This window comes from Spermophilus citellus (genome assembly GCF_964194105.1).
Source record: "Spermophilus citellus genome assembly, chromosome: 8".
Classification (NCBI taxonomy): domain Eukaryota; kingdom Metazoa; phylum Chordata; class Mammalia; order Rodentia; family Sciuridae; genus Spermophilus; species Spermophilus citellus.
Window position 1 is genome coordinate 118671171 of NC_138189.1, and position 26555 is coordinate 118697725.

The 26555-nt window shown below is 32.2% G+C and overlaps 1 protein-coding gene across 1 annotated transcript in view; it reads left to right on the top strand.

Annotated features, from left to right (window-relative positions):
• Window positions 1–26555, top strand: part of FSTL5 (follistatin like 5) — an 824806-nt gene that overhangs the window by 28796 nt on the left and 769455 nt on the right. Inside the window, exon 2 of the mRNA XM_081304788.1 lies at window positions 13140–13281. Coding sequence (XP_081160914.1) covers window positions 13156–13281 — 126 coding nt within the window. The 5' untranslated portion in view covers window positions 13140–13155. The remainder of the gene's footprint in view (window positions 1–13139; window positions 13282–26555) is intronic.

Here is a 26555-nt window from a genome sequence, read left to right on the forward strand (position 1 = left end):
GCATCTTGATGCAGTTACCTGCAAACTCTAATTCTATGTAGTTAAATTTTGTGTCAAGTCTCTCTCTAAACTTGATTAGAGAAAATAATCCCCCAAATATCTTCTGCAACATTCTTGGAAATCAATTTGTTACCCATGTTTTGCCTTTATTAGGCTTTAGGAGCATCTATTTAAAAAATTTATATTAGTCATATATGAAATACTTAAGGCAACTCATTTATTAAAGATGAATGGTTTATTTAGCCCATGTTTTCGGAGGCTCATGTCCATAGTTGGGTAGTTCATAACCTTGAGTTAAAATGTCTGCTGCTTCCTCCACCAGAGGCAGGCTGAACTACCAAGTCTTGGCCTTTTCTCTATTTCTGTGCCTGCCTTTTTTCCTAATCTCCTCATTGACAGGTTTAGTTACCCCTGAATAAAAGTGTTGTGCAGGGTGTGACAAGAGAGAGCCTACAATCCCTTTGGAGGGCAAAATGACCTAAGGATTTACCACTAGGCTTTACATCTTAGAAGTCCACAGCACCTTGTTGTACTTCCACACTGGGGACTAAGGCTGTACAAATATGGACTTTGATGGAACACTCAACCAAACCATAGCAATCCACAATTTAGACTGAACTGGCATGTGCAATGTACCTAAATGAAAGTATCTGGAGTTGATTGTTATCAAGAATGTGAAAGCACATCTATAACTGCATGTGAAAGCTGTAAATATCCAGTAAATACTTTTGTTATAAAAATATATATCAGATTTTTTATGTTTTGTTTTTTCTTTCATATGATATAAAATATCATATCATATGAAAATATGATAGAATTTGGTTGAAGTGTGACCTTATCTGTGGTTCATGTTTTTAAATTTGAAACATTGGTACAAAATAAAATTTAAATTCTCTTATGTTGCTTGCTGAGAATTAACTGTACTTTTCTTGTGTTAGTTGTTCCTGAATTGTATATGACAATTGGCCACCACTGACCACATAACAGCACAGAGCAATTCCAACAGCTTTAGCTTTTCTTGTTAAGTTTCAACAACTCTTGTCTGCTTTGGTTCAAACTTACTAAAAATGTGCTCAAGTCCTCAGTTGACTGACCTAACTGAAGTTTATCTGGAGGGCTGGTTTACAGAAAATGTATTTTCTGTATTTTTTGTGATAACATGGAGGTTTTCATCTGAGAAACTGTGAAAATCCTCATTGTGGAACTAGGTAATATTAAATTGTCTTCCCTATTTGGCCTGCACACCATCATGGACAGCTCTCTTCTTTTGAGATACTTCTGGGCAATTTCTTGGGTCACAATGACTTCTACCAACTGTGGACTCCATTAGATTCTCTGCCCGGTTTTCTGAGAATGAACTAGAATACCTCTGGGACCCAGCTAACCCTAATGAATGGACAAATTTTTCCCATGACATTTCAGTTTTAAATACAGAGGAAATTAAGTTGTTCCCCGTGTAGCACTTCATTGTTAAACAGTGACAGATTTTTTTTTCCTTGTACAATAAACGTAGTCCCAGATATAAGGAGCACAAACTGCTAGAGACCTTTGTATGGAATAGGTTGAATTTAAAATCTTCCTGACATTGACAAAATTGTAATGATTTTTTTAATAGCAAATAAAATTTGTAACATAGTACCTTTGGGATTTTAGGCAAAGTCAGTTCTAAGAGCTCCATTCTTCCTTAATTTACATTTTAAGTGCTTGTCAAGGTAGAAGGCAATGAATTCAGGAGACAGATCCTATAATAATTTCTTATCTCTTGGATCAGGGAAGGATCTTCAAGGTCATGTAATATATTATAATTTTAAAAGTATTAAGACAATATTTTTCTCATTATGTCAAACACACAGTTTAGATACAGACTATGGCAATAGTCTTTTAGGTACAACAAATATGACATTATAGTGAGCTACATCCGTAATGTCTAGTAGAAAACAATTAATCAAGAGTCAATATAATTGATTAAGTTTAGTTTGCATGATAACATTCACTTTGTACTTAGTCTGAAAAGAAATACAAATTTTTTTCCTCACAATTTTCAGTATACACATATATTCCTTAAACACTTATGGAAAATAATGAGAATATTGTGTGTTTGAAGCTAAAGTGAGGAAAGGTCAAGTAATGTGAAAACTCCTAAGCAAGCAAATTGTTTCAATGAATTTTTTGGTGGTAGAACCTGTATTACCCTGGGATGAGAATAACAATGCAATGCAAGTGTCAAGATAATCTATTTTTAAGCAGAACTAGAAACAAAATCATATCTTTAAACTTTTAACCTATTGTTCTTCTTACTATATCATGTTGCTGTTCAACATTAAAAGTATTTGTCCTGAATTGGTGTAACATTTAGAAATAAATATTTTCAGTTTACCAAGCCTAAGAAGAAAGTGTCTGGTGTCAGACTTCTGTGAAAATAAATTAAAACTTGAAAATTTAATTCATAAAATAAACTTCAAATAAAGATACAGGAACAATATTGAAGTCACTTTTTTCATAATGTCACACATAAGACAGGTTAGTATATAGCAGAGAAAAGCTAACTGCACCATAATAAGTTATAACACAATTTTGGTCACATTAGGGCATGATTTTAACCAGTCATTGTACAACATGTTGCAGACCTCAGCATTTAACACATGGGAGATTGGTGATCCATAAAGTACATGTACCAACTTACATAATCTAGAATATTTATTTTAAAATAACTCAGAGTGCTCCTTGTGAAGAGAAAGCCAATAGCAGATGAATTGATCCATCTAAAGAACTGAATAAAATTTGATCTCATCTTAAAATAGTCATTCAGAATTAATTTCACTTGAGGCTACCCATGATGCATATTTTGACCCTTGAAGTCCACAGACCTATTTTTAGAGATGGAAAATGAGTCACTGTGTGTTGTGTTGTTTTTTTCTGCCGAATCTTGAAACACGAGTGTATATAGTTTGAAGTCCAAAATTACTGCAAAATTGGACAACTTTAAGAAATTGGTTGGTTGAGTCAGCTAAACACAGATTCACTTTGTTTCACAGTTGTTAAAGGTATTTTAGAAAAATACAACCTGCACTATGTATTATCTATATGTACTCTAAGCATCTACATGATTATGGAACTATATTTATCTACCTAAATATCAGTAGTTATAGATATATTCATAAACAATTTTATATATTTATAAGAGGTAGTTAGGTAACTATAACTATAAACATCTATCTATAACTTTAACAATAAACATATATGATTACATTCTCAGTGAAGATCATTATAATGAAATAATCTACCAAAAGTATCTTTCCAAAATTTGTACTTAAAGACTGTGTGATTCTCTGAAGATGTTTACCTATCCTTTCAGATGGATTCGAAAACTCCAATGAATAGTAAATGAAAAAAAGTCAGAAATTTAACATTTAAAATAAATTTCATACAAAAATATTGAATATCCAAACCTCTTATGGCTCAAAGAGATTTAGCATCTAAATAATGCCTTAGAAACAAAGGTAACTGTACATGCGCTTCCTTATCACAGTGAGTAGGTTCTAGCTAAGTGAAAGGGATCTAGTGTTGTAGTGTATAAATGATACAGTACTGGGAATCAGGATTGCTCTATTGTATACCTGCTTGTTATCATGGGGACACCATGATAATTTTACTGATTGTTATTTCCCTCACTTAGCAAAAGCAGTGGTCAATTTTTTTTTCTGTTGTTATCTTGTGTAATGTGTTGTACTATGGTTCTATGTTTCATTTAGATATTTGCCTTTACAAACCTTTTGAGTGCCCCAGAGAATTTACTAAACTGCAACATAGTTTTGTAAGCAAAGATAGTATTGAAAAACAATACTAAACAAAACCAGGTTAAAACCTAACCTGGTTTTAATAATGTGGCATTTTCATTAATACCATTTGTATAAAACAAAGTACACATAGCTTTTAAAAACAAGCAGAATTCAGCATGAAGTTTCTTTTAGTGAAAACTGAAATTATTACACATTTTACATTTCAGTCCTCTAAAATGGCAATGAATATATTGTATCTATATTTAGCTTCGTTTTTCAGATTCAAATTAAAATGGTTATTAAAAGATGTAATTGATTATAATCTATAACAGTTTTGTTCAACCATATTAATGAGTGAATGTCATTGAAATAAAAGTTCCTTCTTCTTTGAAAAAGTGGAATTAAATCAATGGTCATAATTCCTTTTACCTAACACTTAAAGTTCTATTGTGATCCCATATTCTAAGAAAAATGTGTACTGAAGATATAGTAATTTTCCAACATACATCATTAGAAAGAAAAAGTTTTGGACAACTTCACCATGTGAAATAGGCCATAGAATTAAGAATTAAATACACTTCAATGTTTGTTTGCATACATATAGATTTGAAAGTCTTCCCTGTATGATCTGAACACTGGAGTCCCAAAGCTACTGCACTCTTTTTATCCTAGCATGTTTATCATGTATATTATTTACCTTTATTATTTTACCTTTATTTACACTTGCAAGGTAATTATTGTCTATTGCAGTACTATTCCATAAGAATACTTATTTGTTTTTCTCTACAGCTACCTCTTAAATAGGAGATCTTATACCTGTGTTATCACAGGTGTCTCTTAAGAAAGGAGAAATAAAGAACGGAACTGTGAGTCAAATTTGTCAGCTTGGGTCAGATGAACACTTTTCCTCTTTAAGCAACACACACACACACACACACACACACACATACATGTTATATATGAGCACTAATACCTATAAAAACATATTTGGAGAATAAAATACCATATGGCATTTTCCAAGTATGTTTAGTATTATAATTGTAGTCTGTTTTTCCTTTCCTGCTTTGTCCTATGGCTATACAAAATGGAAAAAATATATATTAGTTTTGTTCTTGTTATTTTTAAATAATGCTTGTTAGAATGAGGAACTGAAGTTCGTAAATAAAAGAGTATCTCCATTGTTCTGACAAGGAGAATCTACTTGGCTAATGAGAAGAAACTACTGTCTTTTGTAAGGTTGGGTTCTTTGGAAGTCATTTTAGCATCTTCAGACAGTTAATCAGAACTCAACTACAGAATTCAGAGTAGTATGTATGAAGTTAAAGTGGGTCAAAAGATAAGAGGAACTGTTATAGTAGACTTGTCTAGTGAATATGAGATAAGTCTCTCTGGTCCTTCCAATTTTAGGTAAGCCAAGGAATGAATGGTTTGTCTGGATTGACATGTGAGGCTTTTTCAAAGAAATTTCTCACTGAAACCTCAGTTTTGATCCAGGCATAAAATAAAAGTGTTTTGTGACAACTGCAACTTAATTTGTAGGCTTATTTCACAGTTATTTAAACAAGAGTTTCCAGTGAAAGAGAATAATGATAATTTCCTAATGTATACCTACTATTTCAAGTTGATCACTTATCACCATTTGTTTATTCATTCATTTATTAATCCAAAAATATTTATTGAGCTCATACTATGTGCCAAATACTGCTCTAATTTACAAAACTTGTGAACAAAATCCTGTCATTATGGAATTAACATTATAGTGGGATACAGAGAATTTAAAAAATTAACCAATTAACATGTAGCATGTTAATAAGTTTTATGGTTTATAACAATAAGTTTTGTGGTTTATAGTCATGACATCCCAATGAAAATTTCTGTGTATCATTTTTCTAAAATTACCATTTTACCAACATCATTTTCTCTATCTCTTAGAAATATTCAACTTTACATTTCAACTTAACCTTCCTGGGAGCTTCATCTTTGGATCCCTTGCCTCTCTAACCACATCCTGTATCTCATACCTGGAATAGATGATTTATAAGTGCTAAGGACACTAGATGACTCTTTCCTGAACTTTAGGTTCCTATGTCCCAATGCCTTATTAATATCTCCATTAGGACTGCTACAAGACATAATAAAAAAAAACAAATTATAGCTTGCTCCTTAAACTTGTCCTTCCACATATCTTTGGCAATTTTATGAATCTGCTCAGAAGTCCTGACAAAGAAAGGATTGAAATTATCTCTTAAAACATCTATTGCTATTTGGCATCAGTTTTCCAAAATAGAGTGAGCAGTTTTCCAGGATGGAATGAGATGATATCCAAAGTATTCCAGGAAAAATTTGTTTATGTTAGAGATACTGTTTCATCTTGCTACTCTTTTCTTTCATAGTCATGACACAACCATTTCTTTTACCATCTCAGATGCTGCATTTTGTCCTTAAGACAATACTCTAACACTTCTTTTACACATTCAAATCCAAATCTTCCAAATTTGAATCTAATAAATAATTCAACTTCTCTAAATCCTACCACCACCAGCAGTGTGGCATGTTATAACATGTGGTGAAAAGAAAACATAGTTTTATTCTGAAAAAATAATGCTAGTTTTTGAGAAATAGAAACCATTTTTTGATGTTCTGCGTCATTTTAAAGTCTAACTTTGTTTACCCAAAGTTAGGCAAATACTTTTTTGATACATGCACTTTTGTTTTCTCTAGGTTAATAATGAGAATGTTTTCTGACGGTTCATATAATTGTGGAGGTTATAAGGAGAAGGCAAAGGATCATCATTTTTCCAGCTGTTCTGGCTAGTTTGTTTTACTCATATGCTTTTCAGTGTTCTCAGTGAGTGGTCAGCAAACTGCCAATTAATTATGAAAACCTAACAGGTAGTCAGAGGTTACTATACCAAGAAAGTGAGATCATGAATCTGTTCATCATGAAATCGATTACTGCTAAGCTACAAGAAATTTCCGAAACAATTCTGTGGATGAGCTAACTTATTAAGGTATGATAATGACATTCTTAGATCCTATAGGTGGAGAGAAATAAGATGAAGAAATTTATTTTCTGAGTATCCATTAAGAGGAGCTTTTTGTTCAGCATGCTATTTGATAAATATTTAATTGGATTTAGCTATTTTTTAGTGATATTTCAATGAAGAATGCATTCAAAGAACCTTTTCACAAAAGATAAACACAGAAACTGGTCTGGTTCTCTGCCTCATCTTTTAACTGTTCACACTACACTGCTGAGCTCAAATGACTATCTGTAATACAAATCAGAGTTCTTCTAAGGAAGGACATGTTATCTGATTTTTTAAAAATTTTTAGTTGTATATGGACTCAATGACTTTACTTGTTTTTATGTGGTGCTAGTATCAAACTCAGTGCCTCACACTTGTGAGGCAAGTACTCTACCATTGAGCTACAATTCAAGCTGCTGATTTTTCATACTAGTTCTAGTTAGCTTTATTTGTGATAGTGAGTAAAATAACTTCAATTATATAACTTGCTGAGATCAAGCATATGTATTATTTTTATATAACTTTTTATTATTTCATTTTGTTTTTATATAAGTATTTGTTATTTTTAGACTTGAAAATCATAGGAATATCAATGAAGATAATCATGATAAATAATATAATAAATAAGAAATAGATTAAAATAATACAAATAGGTTGTATGTACATTCATCCAAAACTTAACCATTGAGATATATTCTGAGAAATGCATCATGTTATATTTTCATGCATGTTATGTTTTCATGTTATATTTTATGTTATAATAATACATGCTATATTTTCATCGTGTAAACATCATAGAGTGTACTTACACAAAACTAGACAATGCAGCTTACTATATTACTGGTTATATGGGGCCTATTGTTTCCATGTTACAAACCTATATGCATGTAACTGTATTGAATACTGTAAGCAATTATAACACAGTGGTAAACATTTTTGTATCTAAACATAAATGAGCATAGAAAAGTAAAGTAAAAATAAGGTATAAAAGATTTTAAAGTGGTACACTAATATAGAGTCCTTACCATGAATGGATCCTGCAGTACAGGATGTTATTCTGGGTAAGTCAGAAAGTGAATGATGAATGAATGTAAAGACTGAGGACATTACTGTGCACTAGTGCAGACTTTTTTTTTAAGGTGGTAACTTTTTATATAGCTTTATTTTATTCATTTATGTTTTATGTGATGCTGAGAATTGAACCCAGTGCTTCAATGTGCTGGACAAACACACTGTACCACTGAGCCAAAACCCAGCCCTAGTGAAAACTTTTTAAGTACTGTGCACTCAGGTTACACTAAATGTTTAAATTTGTTTTCTTTTTTCAATAATAAGTTAACCTTAGCATAACATAACTTTTTTTAACTTTATAAGCTTAGCATTTTTTTAAATTGACTCTTTTATAATACTTCCCTTATAACATGCTCATTGCACAGATGTACAAGCATATTTTCTTTCTTGGTATTCTTAGTCTATGACATTTATTTAATTGTTTGTTTGCAAAAGTTTTTGTTAGAAAACTCAGAAACACACATTAGCGTAGGCCTCCTCAGTGTCAGTATTATCAATATTACTGTCTTTCATTTCCACATCCTGTTCCATTGGAATGTCATTGTATGTGTTCTATTTTGATAAGAATGGCAGCAAAGTAGATATACTTACACAAGAATCACCATGGGCATGTGAGGAATGCTATTCATAAGATCTCTGGGACATCACTAGGCAATGAAAGTCTTCTGGTTCCATTAGGATCTTGAAGGAACACCATGGTGTGTAAAGTCCATCCTCGACTGAAACACTGTTAGGGAGTGCCTGACTGTACACACCGACATTTAATCAACTTTTAATGAGAGTTAAGTCATATATTTCCATATTACTGCTTGGTAGAAAAAATATTATAGAGGAAAATATTACAAGAGAATGTTTTTCTAATTATTAATGTATAAAAGCTTACTCACTGAAGATTAATGATGTCTTTGGTAACCTGTTAAAATTAATTAATTTGCTTTGTGTTTTATTGTGGGTGAAATATTTGTAATATATGTATGGATGAAAGAAAAAGAGGACAGGAAAAGAGAGGACAGAGAAAAAGAAATCTTTAAATGAACACTTTTTGTAAGTTTATGATCTCATCTGTAACCCAGAATCATGCTGTGATAGGATTGGTTTCTGCCTCTTGCTTACTCTCCTGGTGGATGACAGAAATTGTAAATGTATTCAGAGTCCTGTAGAAACTGTTTCTTTTCTTGAGCAGGTCCTTTTTGTTTTTGTCTTGGGCTCTATCTTCAATTTAATATATTCTATTCAATTGTCTTCTAAATAAATATTTACCTCTGAGAGAAAGATTAGACTATACATCAAAATGACAGAAAAGAGATGGATTGCAAATGAAAATATTTCATTTTCTCAGGTTAGTTTTCAGATGCTTTGTAGCAGTAGTACAAATAGGAATTGCATTCAACATTGTCCCACTGCAAAGATACATGATCTTAACTCTTGCCCTCCAATACCAGTTGACATTCTCTATGCATTCATTTCTTGAGTGTCTAGTAAGTGCCAGGCTATCTGATAGGTCCAGAAGATATAATGTTGAAAAAAAAATAGAATTTCTGTATTCATAAAATTTGAAGAAGACATATACATAATATAGTAAAGATAAAGATTGTTAAAATAATTATATCAATGAGGTGTAGTAAATGCTCTCAAATGAATGAAAATTGCTCTAAAGAATGAATAGTAACTAAGTCCTGGTGTTATGAAAAGAATTCCAGAGAGAGTTGTTTGCTTTGTGAGGCTTTCGAATAATAAACAGGAAAAGAAAGATATATTCCAAGTGAAGTAAATAGCTTATAAAAGCCTTATAACAGAAATAGCCAGAATGACTTCAAAAAACTGAGTAAAGGATATTGTGATCAGGAAATATATTGAGAGAGCGAGAAAGATACACATGGAGAGAGCCCAAACTCTGGGGGAAAGATCAAGTCCATTATTTATTTATTTATTTCATCTTAAGAATATATGGGATCCCAGTGACATTTTTCATAAAAATAGAAAAAAATCACTAAATTTATTTGGAAAAATAAGAAACCTAGAAGAGCCAAAACAATCCTTAGCAAGAAAAGTAAAGGAGGAGTTATCAGAATACCAGACCTTAAACTATACTACGGAGCTATAGTAACAAAAATGGCATGGTATTGGCACCAAAATAGACTTGTAAACCAATGGTTCAAAGTAGAGGACACAGAGAGAAACCCATATAAATACGGTTATGTTATATTAGACAAAGGTGCCAAGACTTTCACTGCAGAAAAGATAGCCTGTTCCACAGATGGTGCTAGCAGAACTGGAAATCCATATGTAGCAAAATGAAATTAAATCTCTATCTCTCCCCTTGCACAAAAATCAACTTAAAGTGGATAAAATAGGATAAAATACTTAGGCACTAGAACAGACACCCTGCACCTAACAGAAGAAAAAATAGGCTCAAATCTTCACTGTGTTGGCCTAGGATCTGACTTCCATAACAAGACTCCTAAAGCTCAAGAAATCAAATCAAAAATCAATAGATGGATGAATTAAAATTAAAAAGCTACTTCTCAACAAAAGAAACAATCAATAATGTGAGGAGAGAGCCTAAAAATTGGGAGGAAATCTTGATCACATGCACCTCCGATAAAGCATCGATCTCCAGTTCATATACACATAAAGCACTCAAAAAACCTAACACCAAAAAAACCAAATAACCCAATCAATAAATGGGCTAAGGAAATGAGCAGACACTTCACAGAAGAAGAAATACGATCAATCAACAAATACATGAAAAAGCGTTCAACATCACTAGCAATTAAAGAAATGCAAATCAAAATTAAGATTTGTCCAAATCGCAAAGATCAAGAAACAATGAATGTTGGTGAGGATGTGGGGGAAAAGGCACAATCATACATTGTTTGTGGGACTGCAAATTGGTGAAACCACTATGGAAAGCAGTATGGAGATTCCTTGGAAAACCGGTAATGGAACCACCATTTGACCCAGCTATCCCACTCCTTGGTTTATACCCAAAGGACTTAAAATCAGCATATTACAGTAATGCATCCATATCAATGTTTATAGTGGCTCAATTCACAATAGCTAAACTATGGAACCAACTCAGATGTCCCTCAATAGTTGAATGGATAAAGAAAATGTGGTATATATACTCAATGGAATATTACTCAGCTTTAAAGAAGAATGAAAATATGGCATTTGCCAGTAAATGAATGGAATTGGAAAATTGTGCTAAGCAAAATAAGCCAATGAAAAATAATCAAAGGCCAAATGTTTTATCCAATATGTGAAGGCTAATTCACAATAAGAGAGGGGGCACTATAGAAGAATAGTCTTACCTTAGATTAGGTAGAGGGAGTTGATGAGAGTGAACGGGAGGGGATATGGGGGTAGTAAAGATAGTAGAATGAAACATATATATATATATGTGACTACATGACCAACATGATTTTGCAACATGTACACTCAGAAAAATGAGAAGTTATATCTCATATATGTATAATATATCAAAGTGCATACATTCTTTCTATTTTCATGTATAACTAATTAGAACAAATTAAAAATTTAAAAAAAAATATGGGAATGTGCTGTTTATTCATGGTCACTTGGACTTTTGTGGAGGATGTATTTAAGATACCAGAGTGCATATGGAGTGCTAATAAGTGTACGGTTGGAAAGTTTAGGTGAGACCTGCCCAGATGTCTTGACCTACAATACATTTGGGAGGGACTAAAGATGGGAGATATGTTTAGAAAGGACATCTAACAGAACTCAGTGATAATTTTAATATGAAGAATAAGGGAGAGGAAAAGGTCCAAGATGACCCCTCCTTTTTTCCTGACTTGGGTAAGTAGATGAATGACAATTTGGGAATGCATGACTTCATGTGAGGGTGTGCATACTATGAGGAGTTGTTTTCAAACATAATACTTAACTTTTGAACAGACTACTTATGCCCATCTAGAGATTGAACAAGAAGCTATATATACAATTAAAATCATAAGACTATGTTGAGATAACCTATGCTGAGAGAATGGAGTAGCAGTGAGTGATTGATTAGCAGTGAGATTTGGTAAACCACAATACTTAATGAAATAAGAAAGAAGAAGGATAGAACAGCAGAAGGACAGAAGGAGTTTCATGAAATCTACAGAAACACAAAGGATCAAAGGCTAACAGGTGTCTAATAAGAAAGGGAATAAGAATGCCCATGAGTTTCTGTAATATTAATGGTATTGGTTATCTATGTGAGAATTAAAAGGTAAATTTATGAAGTTATGGGAGCAGAAGCAAAACTTAATTGGACTAAGTGAAGAAAATAAGAATAATACTTACATGGCTTTCAGAAATCTTGGAAAGAGGAGAGAAATAATTTTGAATGATTTCAGTATGTTTAAAAGTAGAAGAAAATAATTGAGACAGAGTTTAGGAAACAGTTAAGAGCAGTATTAGTCAATTGGTTTAGTTTCTCAAGAAGTTAGTCTTATACTATGACTTAGGTAGAAAAGAAGAAAAAAAAAAGAAGAAGAACTTTTCTACTGTCCTCACAGGAAACTAGGTATCTTGATGAAAAGTGGTAAAGTAGAAGACAATTGAACTCAGAGCATAAACTTGGGGGTTTTGAAAAGGGCTTAGTATTTGGATGATAAGATTATATCATTTTACAACTCTTCTGAAACATATGATTTTTAGTTTAAAGCATTTGTAGAGGGATATTTTAAGAATTTTCCTTTTAAATACTAATAGGAAAAATTCAAATTCATTAATAACTAAATATAACCAGTATAAAAATTCTGTTGTACTAAGTTTATTTATTAAGTACCTATCAGAGCAGTCTAACTTATTAACTTTCAGTATTTATCTGTAAATTCTAATAACTAAAACTTTTTGAGATCTATTCATCAAATACATTCAAAGAGGAGATTAAGATTTATAAATAACATTGATGATTGTATTAGTATTATGTAGAGATACTTGGAAAATTAATCATAGCTTAATATCTTTTTCCTTTTCTTTCAATTGTTTATTAACAGTGGATTTTTATTAGGTACTGTATTTCTTCTTATTTCATGTTCTGTAAGGCTTAATGAAAACATAAACAGCACTTGTTGTTATCAAAGATATAACCTTATAGAGATGCTTATCTATTATGAATTCAGCTGGTAACTTCCAGAAAGTTTTGATTAGATCTATGGAGATTTCTACATTATACTGAATATTTCTTAATATAAGTCTTCACTATATAATAAATTTTCTCTGATTATTGCAATTCTAATTTTGACAGGTGAAAGTCAATAAGGATGTTTAAGCACTGGTCAGCTGTTTTTGTTCTTGGATGCATTTTTCTGGAGTCAGAAGGAAGACCAACAAAAGAAGCAGGATATGGCCTTAAATCCTATCAACCTTTAATAAGATTGCGACATAAGGTACTGTCAACATTCTGAATCTACTTGTTGTGCTTACCAATTATGAGCTAAGTTATTAGTTGTTAGGTTTAATTTTCATTTAGGACCCTTTATTTCAGAAATTTACCATTGGGGAATGAAGTACTTCTCCCTCTTTTTTTTAAGAGAGAGAGAGAGAGAGAGAGAGAGAGAGAGAGAGAGAGAGAGAGAGAGATTTTTTAATATTTATTTTTTAGTTATTGGCAGACACAGCATCTTTTGTTTGCATGTGGTGCTAAGGATTGAACCCAGGCCGCACGCATACCAGGCGAGCGGGCTACTGCTTGAGCCACATCCCCAGCCCTAAATACTTCTTAATGAAGACTAGAAATAGGCCCTTTAAAAATATATTATTGAAATTTTTATGAAGTAAGAGTAATGAATTAATAAAAATAAGTAAATGTCTTAACGCCTAAACAACCAGATAATATTTTTATTCGTTTAATAACAATTTTAAGTTTAAAACATTTTTAGAATAAAAATATAGTGTTATGGTCTAGAATTTATCAAAAAGATAAAATATGATGTGTAAACCACCTTCAGAAATACAGGTTGGCAAAATTTTAGCATTCATAGAAACTATTAGATATTTCAATTCAATCAAAAATCACAATATTAACTTGTTTAATTTAAAATTAAAGTTAAAAGTATTCTATGGGCAAATACTGCTTTATGTGATACATTTTTAACACTGAAAAAAACTATATTTAGGTATACTATAAATTCTATAAATACAATAAAATAAAATACAGCTTTTTTTTTTCTGGTACTGAAGATTGAACTCAGGGGCACTTAACCACTGGGCCACATTCCCAGCCATTTTTGTATTTTATTTAGAGACAGGGTCTCACTGAGTTGCTTAGCATCTCATTAAGTTGCTGAGGCTAGCTTTAAACTCATGATCCTCCTGCCTCAGTCTCCAGATCCTCTAGGATTACAGGCATGTGCCACCATGCTCAGCCAAAATACTAATTTTGTTTTAATAATTGCCCATGATACTGCAAATAACAGACTAAAGCGATTTCTTTATTAACTCAAAGAAAAGTTTATAATATACTTGTTTAGTTTTCACAGAAAGTAAAAAAGATCAAGAAATGTCATGCTAATTATGGGAGAAATTTTTCTATTTTTGAAAAATTTGTTATGCTTTTGTCTTTATATGAGACTTTTGAAAGAAACAAATATAGATTTTCTTCCTTATATTCAATACATGATATTATCATTTTATGTTGTATATAATTTGTTGTAGTTTTTTCATAATTATCAAAATGTTTTGTTAAAATGGTTTCTACAATGATTATTATGTTCCAAACACCAAGTTAGGCTCCTAAATATATTATTTTAATTAATCTTCCAAACAATCTGTAAAAGATAAAACATACCTATTTTTATTTTGTAGGCAAGACATTAAAAATCTTAGACTAAGGGATTTTCGGGATGCACACTCTATTAGATATACAAATTGACTATCTATACCATGAAGGATAGATTTGATGACCATAGAAGTAAGTAAAATGTAAAAATATAGTTCAGTATCACGAATTATTGTGACCATTTATGTGAAAGTAAATATGTCTTAGTCTCTAGTGTGGATAGATAATTGGCTATATTCTACTGTTTTTAATTATCCATGCTATCCCCTACCTTATTAGATTTATGTTCATCCAAACTTTAAAACAAAATTACCCCTTTCTGAAATCTTCCAGAACACATTACTGATAACAACAGTTTGGCTGACACTATTACATAAACACTGAATAAATATTTATTCTTTGCTATTTATCCATCCTGAGTTTTGTCTCTTGAGGTCAGGAATTACACCTCTTTCATCCTTTAGTTTCTGGTATCTTGAGCATATACTATTGAATTAAATTATTGACCAAAAATGGAGAGGTAGTATGAATAACTACACTTTTCTGATTGTTTCTCTACAACATAATACCACAGGTTTTTATGCATCTGTAAAATTTATACATTTATAAACAAATTATTTTAATTTAAATTGACATGTGAAAATATCAACATGCTGTGCTATATAAACCCACACATATTTTTAAAAAGAAACAGCACACTGAATTAAACTTATTTGAGAAGCACTGATACCCACCAAAAATGATCTAAGTTACCTTTCAGTGTTTTTCAATCTGTGTGTCTTTATTTCTAAACAGTATTTAAAATATATAATCGTTGAAAGTTAAAAGCACAGAGGCAGAAATTGTCATGGTAATATCTTACTTTCAAAGAACTTTGGATAGAAGTGAGATTAAGCTACAAAAGGCTACATGTCTGTGTGTGTGTTTGTGTTTGTGTGTGTGTGTGTGTGTGGTGTGAATGTGTGTGTTTATGTGTGCGCGAAAGAGAGAGAGAGAAAGAACGAGAAAGTCAAACAGAAATTGGATATTCAACTGGAGTAAAGAGGATCCCTGAGATGTACAAGTCCCTGTAATCCCTACCAGATTCCTTCCATTCATCATCAACATACCTTCTTGCTCTGCTAGAACTACCTTTACTTTTCAGAGACTTTGAAGATTACAATATAACCTTTATTTTTGTTTGTGTCAATCACTAGTAGGAGTCTGGGACTTCCCAGTGATTGTTTTACCACTGCATTCCCATTCCCATTAGTCTTAAGTCACTTTATCAGTGAGGCTTTCCCCAACCATGACTGAAAATAGAGCAGTCATAAATATTCCCTATCTCACATTTATGATTCATGTACATTCAGAAAGTTTATCACCATTTGTCAACACATACATTTTATTTATTTTTAGTTTGTGGAATGCTGTTATGGTTTGGATCTGAAATGTCCCCCCCCCCCAAAGATTATGTATTGAATGATTGGTCTTGGTGCAGCTATTGTAAAGTGATGGAAACTTCAGGCAGTGGGATCTAGTTGGAAGAATAAGATCATTGGAGCCATGTTCTTTTATTTATTTTTTAAAGATTTTTTTGCACAATACCTTTTTTATTCATTTTTTTTATATGGTACTTAGGCTCAAACCCAGTGCATCACATGTGCTAGGCAAGTGCTCTACCACTGAGCTGCAGCCCAGTGGTATGAACATATTGGAGGTATGTTCTTTAAGTGCATATCTTGTCCTTGACCTTTGCTTTCTCTCTCTGTTTTATGGCTTTCATGCCATATGCTCCCTGTTATAATTTTCTACGTTATCATGGACCTAAAGCAGTGGTCTATGGAATAAAACCTTTGAAACTGTGAGTCAAAATAAATCTTTCTTCCTTTAAGTTATTTTCTCAGGTATTTTGTCACAGTGAATAAATGTGAAATTACTAACTCTGATAACTAGCATAATGCTGAGAATAAGATTATATATTTATTATATATTCATATTTGTATTGATGGAATTAATAAATTCTTTTCTAATCTGTATCAGAATAAAATTAATAGAGTGATACTTGAAATTCTAAAAATTAATGATTTTAATAGTTTTGTATAAATTAATTTCCTTCAATCTTTAAATTTTGTACAGTTTTATTTTAATTGTAACAGATACAAATATCTATAATTTTGTAAGACTGAGAGAATACATAAAGAGATTTTCCATTTAGCTTAAATTTCTTTAATTTTAAATTTAGCTATTAACTAGAAAAGCATAAAATAAATAATAGACACAGCTAAAACTTTAAGTCTGATTAGTCATTTTCCAATTTTTTGCTAAAAGTGTCAGTACTTGAATCTGAAAAAGTATATATATAGAACTAATTTCCACAAGATATTTATGTGCCACTTATATAATAAATTCAATTTTGAGAGTAGAATGAAATGTGGGACTTATTTGTCAGATTACATTGAAATACTGCAGACTTAAATGTAAACATATGCATATATATTTACATCATTTACAATTATATGTACACAAAAATGTGATTAAAATTTATTTGTCTATATCTTGCTAGACAAATGATTAACACATGAATCTGTCATATTAATTATAGAGATCTTAATTATTATCCACAGATATATGTCTGGGGGAATTAAAACACATGTGTTTTACCCAATATGTTTATCCAACATCATTTATAGAACATGATATGGGGTAATTCATTAGCACTCTAGAATTATCAGATGCAATCATGATTCCAAATCCCCAACGTGATTCCTTTTCTTATTATTATGTTAATTTAAATATTGCATACTTATAGAGTGCAAGGTGTTTTCACATACATTAATTATTTTAATTTAATCTTGAATAATATTTCTGGGATGCAGGAAATACTATTCCAGTTTATTCAAATGACATCATTAAAACTCAGGAAGGTAAAGTAACTTTCCAAGGACAAGAGAGGTCAATAGCTGGAACCACTGAGATAACGAAGAGGCAGGTAACAGCAAACATAGGTCAGAGGTGGGGGGCGAAAGACCAGAAAACATAAAGATGATGATAGTAAAGCTGTCTGACAATTGTCTCAAGAAGAATTATCTAATGTTCTTACAGATTGTGTTTCTCTTACCCCTTCATTAGCAAGCTAAACTGTTCTCATATTCATTTCTGAAATAAATATCTTCTCTTATTGGTTGCTATAGCCCTTTATCAGGCCAATTTTCCTGTGAGATCTCATTAGGAAACTCTAGTGACCACCTTATTTACCGACTTGTGACCAGGGACCTGGCTGTTGAATAAGATGTAGTAACTCTTACTGCCCTGTGCATTTGGGAGAAAGATTCCCAAAATCTTCCCAAATTTGATCTATCTCTAGAATTGATGTAGTCAGAGTAGTTGATATTAAATTAGACTTAACTGCGTCACCAGGCACTGCTAGCTTTATTATACACATTAGGTCCTTTAATTATATTGATATTCTCATAGGGAATCTCCCTATAGCAAAGAGAGGCAAAACAAGGCCTGAGTTCTGGGACTTTTATGGGGCAGGCTCAGAAATCAGAGCCTGGCAAGTCCTAATGCAGGTGGTTAGGGGTTGGGGTGGTATGAGAGAGTGGTGAGCCTTTCTCAGAAACACCCGTGTGTGGGAAAGCGAAACTTTTTCCTTAAAATGGTAGTTGTCACTTAAGATGACCATCCAGATTCTAAGCAAGGACCTTATAGTTATCTTAAAATATCCCCAGTTTATCTTCATAATTAAATATAGCAGTAGTATTTAAGCCAATATCACCACAATTCCTGTGTTGTTTTTATGTACATTGTTTGTTCCCCATTTCATTTACTTTGTTAGGCTTTTCTTACCTTTACTTCTCTCTTCTTTCTTTTTTCTTTTCATTTCTTGCCTGGTTGTAATTTCCCAACACATTTTAACTTCCTGTTGTATTTATAGTACTGCAGCATGTAGGCACTAATATTTCAGCTTGCCAACATGCACCCTAATTGGTTGACGGTAAATCCTCCTCTCAGGATCAGTACCTTATCTTACAACTCTTTTCTTACCTACAGCACCAATCACACTACTACATTGTTTGCTGATGAAGACTTATCAAAGTCAGGCTTGGGGGAAGATCTTATGAGGGCAGAAGGAATGTTCTTTGAATATATCCAATGGAACCACTTAAAGTCTTTTAAATTCTTCTATGTCTATTTGCCCAGAGAACATTGTGTCCAACTTTATAGTGTAGAGCTCTCCTGCACATGTAAATTGATTTATGATTCTTTTACTTCATAAATCAAAATGTCTGCCAGTGAGGGTAGTTAGTATGTAAATGGGGCAAAGATTATGCATAGTTTAGTAACTCCAGAAAGCATTGCTTTTCATAGTATACCACAAAAAAATGATTTGTGGGATATGATTTTTTTTTCTTTTACTTTTGGTAGTCAAAGAGTGGTAGATGGCTTAGTGAAGAATAGTAGGAGAGAACTCTAGGGAAAGAGACAGACATTAAAGGAAACATCAAACTCTCACTGCTCAGAGGCTATGTACTTTCAGGGAAACAAAGGAACATTATTTCCTGAGAAAAAGTTGTCATATCCTTTTTGAAATAGCTGACTGCTTGTAGTGTGTTCCAGGGAAGGGCCTTTAAAATGTTAATGCATTTTGCTGAGGTCAGGAAGCAATTTGGACCACCATCTGAGAGTGAAACTATAGAGATTGATAGGAGTTAAAAGTAATAGTTAGGGGCCGAGGTTGTGGCTCAGTGGTGGAGTGCTCCTCAAGCATGCTTGAGGCACTGAGTTCGATCCTCAGCATCACATAAATGTAAAATAAAGATATTGTGTCCACTTAAAATTAAAAAAAGAATAAATATTTTTTTTTAAAATAAAAGTAATAGTTAAAAATTTAATGAATTAAATGTTAAGGGATATTCCAACTAATCTATATTGATAGGTTCATTCTTTATTCTAAACAACTAAATCGCTTTTGAAAATAAGAATGTTTTTAAATTTTTTAATAATTAAAATCCCAGTACTCATACTTTTGATTGTATAACAAGTATTAAAAAACAATTTAAAAATCTGAGTCTGTGACAAATAAAATCAAAGTACAGATAATAATTCCATATTCTTTATAAATGAGAAGAAATCTAAGAAATCTCATGAATTTTTGCAAAAGTGTTCTCTTAGTCACTCAAGAGGTCTACATGATAAACAAAAGGCAGATGAGTGCAAAAGTCTTAAATACACAAGACAAATCACTCTGCATATCTAATGCACAGCATGGTGACTACAATTAAGGATACAATAGTGTGTGTTTAAATTTTTAAGGGGTTAGACACACTGAAAAAGAAATGATAAAGATGTGAGGTATATTTTAACTAGATTGATGGTGATGATATTTTCACTATGTATATGGATATCAAAACATCAAGTCCTACAACTTAAATGCATACAATTGTTGTCAATTATACTTAAGTAAAACTGAAAACAACAACAACATTAAAAAGAGAAACTCTTTTGACTAAAAATGGCCTTTACTTGAACTTCACTTGATAGGCAAGATGTTTTCTTAATGCTGTAATTCTTATGCTAAAAGCCTGAAAAGAACTATTGTAATGAGAACTCTGTTGACAAAGGACCCTTTTTTCTGAGCTCCTCTGCCTTCTCTGGCTTCCAAACACTAGTAGGATAGGAAAAGATATACTAGTGAATAACTTTGGCAAGAATTTGTGGGTCTGAGATTTTATCCTCTTTGTAGCTAATAAATTCCCCTGATACATGTCAACTGGACAGTGACAGAAGATACAATACTGCTGGTTCAGAGACAAAGGATATTATATTGTTCACAACAATGGCAGAGTTCAATATTTGAACCAGTCATCTGTGTACAATTTTCAGGGGATAATGTAAAGAGAGTCATTTTTCCAGCAGGCACCCTCATATATGTTAAACATAAAGAAGATGCATAAGTTGAAGAACACTACAGCTATTTTGGGGCCATAAACCCATATCTGTCCTCTCAAAAAGAGAGACTTTATCTCTATTATACTGGACAGTATTCATTCTTGTCCTTTGCCTTAAATAAGTATACAATCTTGGTAATATAAGAATATATACATAGTGTACAACCAGAGATATGAAAAATTGTGCTCTATATGTGTAATATGAATTACAATGCATTCCATTGTCATACGTAACAAATTAAATTTTTTAAAAAATGAGATAATGGTTAAAAAATAAAAAAGACATACACCCACTTGCATTCTGCTCCAGAGGGAAGCATTTTCTCAATGTTCCAATACTATTTGTTATATAAAAATTCTTGAACTGGTAGTCTGGAACAAACATCAGTGTCTCTGCTCATCAGATGTGCGTAAACACCAGAGACCAATGGTTGAATTATCTTCCAGTACATACTGAGAGTATCATCAGTAGCAAAAGAAGTCAGAACTGCCACTAGGTAAATCTGAGTTCCAAACTAAACGCTGTGTGGGGAAAGTTGATTTTAACACTAAGTACATGGTTATAATCTCATTCTTCATACTACCTTTTTGACATGGTAACTTTGTTCTTTTTTAAAAATAAAAAGTTTTATTGACTTTTAGGTTTCTTGTTTATATTTTTTTTCTTTCAAACCAAGCTGTATTTTCTCATTCAGGAGAAAACTAGCATTTTGCTTAAATAAAACAAGTAAATAAAGTATATACCTGGGTTCTAACATATTCAGGGTAAGAACCTACTGGAGAAAATTGTCTTTTAGTCCCTTTGATAATTAAAATTCACTGCAGTAGTCTTATTACAGTTCTGTTCATGGATTAAGAAAAGGATGCTCCTTTATAATCTCTGTGACCCTACATTAAAAATTTTTGCTTAAACCTTTAAAAGTAGTCCTAATTTTAAAAAAATTAAAGTTGCTTTCCTTTGAACAATTTTAGTTTTAAAATGCTAAAATGTGATAATTTATCACTCTATAATATTTCAACACAAATGTACCAAAGTATTTGAGTAAAGTCAAATTTATATAGTACATTAGAGGCAAGCTTCTCGGATTCCAGAACATTGCAATACCACTAAAATATGGATTTTCTGGTGAGATGAGGTACAGTGCTTTCTCTTACCCCATTTCTCTGTCTCTCTGTCTCTCTGTCTCTCTCTCTCTCTCTCTCTCTCTCTCTCTCTCTCTCTCCACACACACATCTTTGTAGTGTCATCTTTGTAGTTACAAAATATATGGCTTTTCCTCTGTTTCCATAAACAATCAGTGATGCCTTTTCTGATAAATCAGCACCTAAATACTAGGTTGTAATTACCATTCATTTCTCTCTGGTTGACTTTTAAGCCTTCTTATCATTAAATCTATTTGTCAGTTCCCACACTTTTTGTAGAAAAGATCATGTGCATATTGCTTTTTTAAGAAAAAAAACTATTAATTCACCTAGATCTACATAGATTAAGTACATTTTCATAACTCCTATTTAAAAAATAAAATAGAGGTGTTGTTGTTTGTAATAGGTTTCAGTGTCAATACTCTAAACATGTACTTGTAAAAATAAAAAGGTTATGAGTTAAGAACAAGTGAGAAAGATACATTTATCTAATCTTTAAAATTAACATATTGGCAAGCTGCTATATTCATTACTACTTCAATGTGTAAATTAATTATAAGTTGTTTTGCACATCTTAAATTATTAAAAATTCTATCATGAATTCAGTTAGCAATGCTCTGTGTTACAAATGAAAGGAAATATCCTGATTCATGAGCTTGACATTCAACATGTTTAGTGATTAAATCTCTGTGGTATATAAACCACAATAGAAAAGGGTGGTATTATTTTTAGATACTATTATTCACTGATATATTTCTTGCAGGTAGGCTGAGTTAAGGTTTTTAGATCTACAAGATAATATAAAATATTCAGTCCACTTAATACACACACACACACACACACACACACACGCACACACACAAAGTTACAAATGAGAAGATTGAGGACCTAAAAGTAAAGATTTTTGTTAAATGTTACACAGCCAGGTGCTGTTCAGCTGAAATTAGAAGCAGGTTTTCTTTCTTCCAGAGGAGATATTTGTTTTCTACAATCTGTACTCAAATTGACAAAGGTACAGTTTTTATCAACAAAAATATACATTCAACAACTATTTATTATATACCTACTATACACAGAATGTTGAACAAAACATCAAATTGAATTCTACTTAAATTTGCACTATGACTATTGGTGAAGCAAACATCTCAAATACATTGATTAAAATGAGATGGGAGGGAAAGGGAGAGAAAAGGGAAATTGCATGGAAATGGAAGGAGACCCTCATTGCTATACAAAATTACATATAAGAAGTTGTGAGGGGAATGGGAAAATAAACAAGGAGAGAAATGAATTACAGTACATGGGGTAGAGAGAGAAGATGGGAGGGGAGGGGAGGGGGGAGAATAGAGGATAGGAAAGGTAGCAGAATACAACAGTTACTAATATGGCACTATGTAAAATTGTGGATGTGTAACTGATGTGATTCTGCAATCTGCATTTGGGGTAAAAATTGGGAGTTCATAACCCACTTGAATCTAATGTATGAAATATGATATGTCAAGAGCTTTGTAATGTTTTGAACAAGCAATAAAAAAAAAAAAAGAAAAAAAAAAACACAATTCAAATACTTACTTACAGGGCTGGGGATGTGGCTCAAGCGGTAGCCCGCTCGCCTGGCGTGGGTGCGGCCCGGGTTCGATCCTCAGCACCACATACAAACAACAATGTTGTGTCCGCCGAAAAATGAAAAATAAATATTAAAAAATTCTCTCTCTCCCCTCTCCCTCCCCGCCCCCCCCCAAAAAAAAAAAAAGAAAGAAAAAAAAAAACCAAATACTTACATATCTAACAAGAAGACTGTCCAGGGAGAGCCAGTGCAAAATTTGTATTAGAGGACATAGTCCATAGGAAAATATTTAGAGAGTAACTAATTATATTTGCTATACTAAGTATGTAAGGGACCGGCGAAGCGTTGGAGGAAGAGACCACCAAGAGACCACTCATGCAATTGGCAGAAGGGGATTTATTGATCCAGCATGCTGGGACTCCATGCCCACTCAGAGAGAGAGAGCAGCCCAGAGCCCCGGGCAGGGGTTGAGCAGTGCTTAAGTACACTTTTTGGGGAGGGCGGGGACTTTACACACATCACAGTCTCCTTTAACAAATCACCATATACCCATACACCGCAGAAAAATCAAACAACAATTCTTAGACTTGATTAGTATATTCATTGGCGGGAACAGGGCGGGCGGGCGTGATTGGTCACTCCTAAGCGGGGTACACATTCAAACTGATTGGTTTTGGGCCCTGAATGCCTACGTGCGGGGCTACACAGGGTCCTAAGTTATTAAACAATCAAATGGCCAGTAGGGCATTGTCTTAACTGCCTCAGGAATTTAACCCAGGCTTTGCAGTTTGGAAGCAGGTTTACAATGCTTGGTCCTTTACATTTTAACTCAGGCTTTGCAGCTTAGAAACTTTACCCTTTCAAGTACAAGAAAAACTTAGTTTAAGAAGTTTAACTAGCCACCAGGCTTTTTGAATGGGATATACACAGGGTCCCCTTCAAAGAAATGAAGAAAGAGATAGACATTATTAACCCATATGCATGTATGATTACACTACTGGAGTGACTCTGAACCATGTACAGTCAAAGGAATGAGAAGTTGTGCTTCATTTGTGTATTATATGTCAAAATGTATTCTATTATAAAATAAATGAATGAATTAATTTTAAAAACCCAAAGAAATAAAAATATATTCAAAGATACATCTGTCAATCATTATACAACCAGTTGGTGGAAACAGTCAACAATAAATGTCTATTTTCTACACACAGTATGAAGTTTGCTGCTACCAGAAATCCTGGAAGTGATGTTTTCTTCTCAGTTGGGGCCCTCTTTTCTCTCTTTTTTTTTTAAATTATTAAAAAACAGATTTCAAAGTTTACAACTATTCAAAGAGTGTAAAAAAGAGTTCCCATATACAAAGACACTTCATAATTAATATCCCATACCAGAATGGTACTTTTTTTCTATAATCAGTGAATCTAAATTGACACATTATTATTGCCCAAAGTCCAGAGTTTGCAATAGGGTTTATTTTTATGTTTTACACTATATCATGTTAGGTAAACATATGATGACATTAATCTGCCATTATAATATCACAGAGTTAATTTCACTGTCCTGAAAATCTGTGCTCTGTTCATTTCTACCACTTAAAAACTCAGGCAACCACTTTTATCTTATTAGTTTTTTGCTTTTACAAGAATGTCAAGATAGCTGGAATCCTATAGTATTTAGCCTTTGCAGATAAGCCTCTTTCACATAATAATATGTATTTAAGATTCCTCTGTGTGTTTTCATGGCCTGATAGTCCCTTTTCTGAATGTACTGCAGTTTATTTATACATTCATGTACTGAAGGACATTTAGTTGCTTCCATGTTTGGGCAATTACAAACAAACATGCTATAAACATGCATGTATAGCTCTTTCTGTGTATATGTTTTCAGCTCACTTGGATAAATATCAAGGAGTTTTGGAAGAAATTGTTAAACAGTCTTCTGAATTTTGCATTCCCACCTGCAATAAATGACAATTCCTGTTATTGTACATCCTCATTGATATTTGATATTGTCAGTGTTTTTTATTTTGCTGTGTTACACCTGGATATTTTGTTTATACCTGGACATAAGTATAAATGTGTGCCAATATTAATACTCACAATTTAAAACTATAACAACCTTAAGATGGTATGACACAATAATATTTTACTAAAATACAACTGAAGATTGTTTTATATATGAATATAAACGTAAACATACACATATGTAAGCACATATCTCTCTATATATCATATTAATTTCACTAGTGCTCCACTGTTAAAAAAAATTAGGAATTTCTATTTTCCAGTGTAGTCAATTGCTGAGCTATAAAAGATAATCAGTTACACTTAATTTAAGATCTAAAATGGTATTTCCCTAGTATGTCATCTCTGTAACTCATTTCCTCAAGAAAATTAATTATATACAAACCAGAAATACAGAAACAGCATTACAAGAGGATTAAGTCTCCAAATAGACAAAGAATTAGTAAACAAATATAACTACTTTAATGACAAAATATCTCTTATTTTTTTATCTAAAATTTTAGAGTTTTAACAACTTTTAAAAATGTGTAACTATTTCACTTTGAAGAATATGACAGTAAAATGTATTTGATGCTAAGTTCTAGCTTCCTACTAGTACTGTTAAGTACAAACAGATACTAATAGAGTTTCAACAATAAAGCATTCATTTGTTGATTCTATTTTATCATTTGAATATTATTAAATTTTTATGATTTCTATATTTATCTAAATTTTATTTTGGATTTAAGGATATATGAGTTATATGTGAATAAATTTTATAAGTCAGATTATTTCTTCTTATTTAAGCAATGATAAATTAAAAAATATTTAAGGCTGTCTTTTACTTGTCCTTAAATGCTATTCCATGACTTTTAATGAGCATGTTTTTCGACTTAAAAGGAAAGGGAAAGTAGACATCTCAGTCAGAGCTATAGATTAATATTTTCCATACCATTCTGTGCATACCTTTAAAGTCATTTGGCTATGACCAAGAAACAATGTTGAAAATGGAAAACAACCAGAAGTTGAACAGAAAACCTACTTGATTCCCTGCTCTTATTGCACTTAAGTACATTTCTGACTATAAGTGATTCATTAATATTTTTTCTGACTAAATATTTCTGTGTTTAAGTAAAATTAAATCATTGGAGGGATGTTCTTAAATCCCCTACCAATATTTTAAAATTTGAAAATAAGTGACTGGGGTTATAACTCAGTGGTAGAAAACTTGCCTAGC